This window comes from Momordica charantia, assembly GCF_013281855.1.
Source record: "Momordica charantia cultivar OHB3-1 chromosome 9 unlocalized genomic scaffold, Mcharantia_2.0 BLBB01000009.1, whole genome shotgun sequence".
Classification (NCBI taxonomy): domain Eukaryota; kingdom Viridiplantae; phylum Streptophyta; class Magnoliopsida; order Cucurbitales; family Cucurbitaceae; genus Momordica; species Momordica charantia.
Window position 1 is genome coordinate 8,651,750 of NW_028275167.1, and position 5,161 is coordinate 8,656,910.

Consider the following 5,161-nt stretch of genomic DNA (forward strand, 5'->3'; position numbering starts at 1 on the left):
AGCACACAATAAAGTTGGAGGTCTTTTTACTTTTGGACTTACAACATAATACAAATTTAGAATATTCATTAACTCCAATAATATAGGTAGCAACCAATGGGAGAACCTTGTACAAATACTTCTCCTCCAACCAAAACACCTAAATTAAAAAACACACTCCCAAAAAATTAAAAATTAAAGTTGAAAATTACCAAAAAGCCCTTCCCCTCTCTCTATAAAGATTATATTTTATAACCAAACTCCCAAAACATATACACTGTTTGGTCTTTTCCCTCTCTCTCTCTATTTTGATTATAAAAAGAAAATTTACATTAAATTTGTTCCATTGATCTCCTCTCTTTGGTGTTAAATTGGTCTCTTCTTCACACCAAACAAGTTGGTACAAAGCAGCTTGCTATGTAACTCAGCCCTCTCTTCTGCAACAAAAAAAAATATATATATATATATTTTTTATTAAATACATAATACCCATATTTATTTATTTATTTTTAGGTTAAAAATAATATACTTGCTGTCTATTTTTCTTGTTTCAAAGAATATGTATATATATGTTCATAGTATGTTTTTTTTTCAATATTTGGATGTTGTATATGCTACAAAAATAGCGGGTTTTTGTAATAAAATTAGAAATAAGAACCCTAAACAAAAAAACGAATAGATTTGATTCCTAGCTTCATGGTTTTCTATAAAATGTACTACTTTTTTTTAAGAATTATCCAAAAATCAAAGCCAAATTTCAAAATTTTACAAATGGAAAAAAAAAGATAGGAAATCAAAATAAAGGAAAATGAAACCACAAGTTTGGAACTTTTTAGAATACTGTAATCTATAATAAACTTTTTAAAATTTTAATTTTATGTTAAATAGATCCTTAAACTTTTAAAAGTATTTAATAAATTAGAAATCTGTTAGACACAAAATTGAGAAAATTCAACGACGTACAGATACAAACTTCAAAGTTTAAAGTATATATATATATATATATACTTTTTCTTTGGTTAAAATACTATCTCGATCCATATACTTCCAACTCCCGTTCATTTTGATCTTTATAATTTAAAAATTGTCACTTTTAAAAGGTTCAGAGATCAAAATGAATATTTTAAAAGATCAGGGACTAAAATGAATATTTTGAGATTAAAAAGACTAAAATGGAGTAAAGCTAAAATAATATTTTAACCTTTTTTTTAAGAAAGAGATAATTGATTTTTTTTATTTTAGCAATAAAAAAGAAAAAGAAAAAGAAAAGGGAAAAGACCTTTTTGGGCTTGGCAGAGAGAAGGTGAGGTGAGATTTTGTAGAGGTCTTCGTCAACTGGCTTGGGCTTGGGTTTGGTCGTTGCCTTTTGCTGCACTGTTGCAGTTTCAGTCTCTGTATCTGTTTCCTTCTTCCCTTCCCTCACCTGCCTGTGACGCTTCGTCTGCAAATTCATTCATCACCCCCCACCCCTTTTTCATTAGTCAAAATTTCCACATCTACCCCTACTCCAAACCAAATTTACTGCTCCATCATTATTATTTTTTAAAATATCTTTGTTTTTACTTTTCTCTTGATTGTCAAAACATTTAATGGATGGCAAGATTATTAAGAAGTAAAGTATAAAATTAACACCTCATTATTTAAAAAAGAAAAAGAAAGAGAAAAATATTTATTATATATTTGGTTTTGGATATACTTTAATTAATGGTAAAGTAAAGTACTTTAAGGCTTTTTGCGTGAAAGCATGCTTAGCTGAAGCCTTCACACGATGGATGTGGATCCACTCATTAAAGCAACCCCTCCAATTTCCTTTTTCCCTTTCTTTTTTCTTCAATTTTTTCTCCTACGAAACACAACAAAACTGCCCCCCCCCCCACTAAAAATAATAATAATAACAAAGTGTTCGCCTCTCTTTGGTTCATTTTAATTATATTTTTAAAATATCCACTTAGATTCCTATATTTTTATCTTTAATTCATTTTAGTTAACCAAGAAAAAATAATTCTCCAAAACCGAACTAAATATTTGACAACTCATTCTTATTTAAATTTTTTTTTTATGTTTTTTAACATTTAATCATTTCAGTAACTAAAATAAATCAAAATAAAAAACGCACTTCAAACTGGAGAGGCGGGTTATTGTTACCGTGGAGCGAGGGACGACGATCATGGCGGGGGTGACGACGTCGTTGTGATACAAATCGCCGGCGACGTACAAGTCGCGAACCTCGGAGTAGCCATGGGCGGCGCCGGCGTAAGCGGCGGTTGTGGAGGAGTCGAAGCACTGGGTGAAAGGAAGGTGGTCGTTCCAGTCCCAGTTGCCGAAGGAGGGAATGTAGTTTCTGCGGTAGTAGTAATCCTGTGAAACCAAACCCACAGTAAGAAAGATAGACACACACACAGATAATAATAATAATAATAATAATAATAATAATAATAATAATAATAGAGAAAAGAGGAGTTACCTCCATTGAAGGGGAAGGGAGAAGCAAGAATTTGAGAGAGAGATTGAGGAATTGAAGGTAGAAGAAGAAGAAGAGAGGAGGAGGGGGAAGGAATTAAATGGGAGTGGGAAGAACAGTAGGAGGGGGGGACAGAGTGACAGATGAGTAAGGTAAGTGAGGAGAGAGAAAATATGGGGAGGTTTGCTTTTTTGCCCTTTTTGCCTCTTGAATATTGGAGGAGAGTTGATGCCTCTCTCTTCACCTATGTGGCTTTTTGGTTGTTTCATTTTGGGACTAGTGAAAAATAAACAATACTACCACCTATTTTACTCTAACCACCGTTCAATACATATATTTGGTATGATGTTTCTGTTTTGGGTATAGTTCTCACGGTTTCTTCCAAAAGATCTCATGTCTATGAGATAATTGTTCTCTCCTATATATCATGGATCGCCCGATTTCTTAATCAATGTGAAATTTTGTTTTCATACCTTGCAACCCAATGTATATTAAGGTAGTTTATATTTAAACAAAAAAAAAAGTAAAATAGCACATTTAATTAACATCAATATTCAAGTTTTACAAATATAGCATGGACGCCCAGATAATAAAATGTCAAATATATCTTGAAGTTCAAAACTTGTATATCTTTGATGTACTTGCAATATGTATGTCCTAATATACCTTATTGACTTCCTCAAGGGATAGCTTGGGTGAAGTCTTGGGTTCAAGCCACATGGAACACAACTTCCACCAAGCAATGACTCATTGTGTATGTACGAGGCAATGCGCATACCCCACAGGTATCTCCCTAGGTATACGGACATAAAGGCCTAAGGGTCGTCGACTCCTGGAGATATATATATATATATATACACCTTTATGAAATATTACTATTGTGCACGTCTAAAAAGACACGTTAAGGCAAGACCTTTATATATATATATATATATATATATATACCTTTATGAAATATTACTATTGTGCACGTCTAAAAAGACACGTTAAACCAAAACCAAAGGTCTTGCCTTTACACAAATAAAAAGTCGAGATATCACCCCTTAAGATATGACAATCACTTATGAAGAGAGCTGATAATGATTAACCTAGTTTTGACTTATATATTTCTCAAATAGAATGAAAACTTAAATTTAATACCGTGTCTTTTAGATTTTTATGTTCATATTATAATACGGTATCGTCTAGATTTAAAACTTGTATCTACTTCTAATTTTTTAAGTTCAGATTATAATACAATTTCTTTTAGATTTTGAGTGATATGACAATGAGCTCATTTATATATTGTAAAACACTTTGTATTTAACCTTTTGTTTGCCAAATTGTTGATAATATAATGTGTTTCCCCCTTATTGATTAGAACAAAATTAATTCGATAATTTTCGAATTTGATACCACTGTTATATGTTATTGATATACTTCTTATATGATTACCTGAATCTGATATACTTATGATATACCTACTACATGTATGTGCTAATCTACCTCATTGATTTACATTTGATTTACTAATATACCTATGATATAGGTGTGTTAATATACCACTGATGTACTGATATATGTACTGATATATACTTCTGATATGATTATCTAATTTTGATATACCTCTAATATCCCTCCAATATATATGTGCTGATGAAGGATAAAATCATAATTATAAAAATTTCAAAAATAAAAATTCAAAATTTTGTTATAGTTGCAAAATCCAAAAGGTGTCTGACATTTTTGCAAATGTGGATAAACTTTTTACTACCAATTGCAAATTTCCTTGAATATTTGACAACTAAAACAGATAAAGATAAATACAAAAATAAAGGAATTTTTTAAAATATAATGAGCTTTCAATTTTTAAATAGGGATCAGAATTGTAATAAATCCTATTAAGGGAGCCCATTAAGATGTAATTAGCTACTAAACTATTATTAATTACATTGTTGTTAAAATCAATTTTGGCAGTGGTTAGAGTTAGTTAATCTTCACTCTCTACTGTGTATTTCTTCTATAAGAAGAGTATTGTAAATGTAAAAATTAGAATAAGAATTACCCATTGTAATCATTTAACTACTGGTCCATGTCCAATATATTATATTATATTTATTTATTATACTATATATATATAATTGTTTTTTTTTTTAACTATGTGGTACTTCTCATGAAAAAACTTGTTTTTTCAACGATTTTAGTAAAAGATAAATAGATTTATCCATGTACACAAATTTTTTTTCGTTACAAAAAGAAATCTTTCTATTTCAAATGTTGATACTGTTTTTGTTTTCTTTATAATTACTTTTTAATGAATGCTGAATAGTCATGAAATCTTTCGTTTGAATAGATAATTTTACAGCGATGACTTTCTGGTTTTTTGTTTTTTATTTTTTATTTTTGAAAAACATAAGCATTTCCTAATTGTTGTTATTTATTGTTTTTCATTTTTAAAAAACCTTTCCTAAATTATGTATAAGCTCTTGGAACAACCAAATCAAATCATGTTCCTTGTTTTTTGTTTGTTGTTTTCATTTTTTTTTTCAAAATTTACATAAAAGCATTATTTTATTATTTTTTATTTTTAAAATGAATAATAAATATAAGAAGAAAGAACCATGGATTGAAAAAAAGTAAATGAGAAATAAGAAACGGAAACGTTACGGGGTGGAACCTTAATTTTATTCCTAAAATGTAAGGAAAACTTTAAAACTCTATCTCTAGATTACATTAGTTTCA

At 29.5% G+C, this 5,161-nt stretch overlaps 1 protein-coding gene across 1 annotated transcript; it reads right to left on the reverse strand.

Annotated features, from left to right (window-relative positions):
- Positions 1 to 2,603, reverse strand: LOC111023056 (pathogenic type III effector avirulence factor Avr AvrRpt-cleavage: cleavage site protein). The gene is made up of 4 exons (XM_022300393.2): positions 2,444 to 2,603; positions 2,125 to 2,337; positions 1,259 to 1,420; positions 1 to 416 (listed from the first exon to the last, which is right to left on the reverse strand). The coding sequence occupies exons 1-4, from the start codon at positions 2,447 to 2,449 to the stop codon at positions 363 to 365; spliced, it is 435 nt and encodes a 144-aa protein (XP_022156085.1). The 5' UTR covers positions 2,450 to 2,603; the 3' UTR covers positions 1 to 362.
- Positions 2,604 to 5,161: the final 2,558 nt, after the last annotated feature.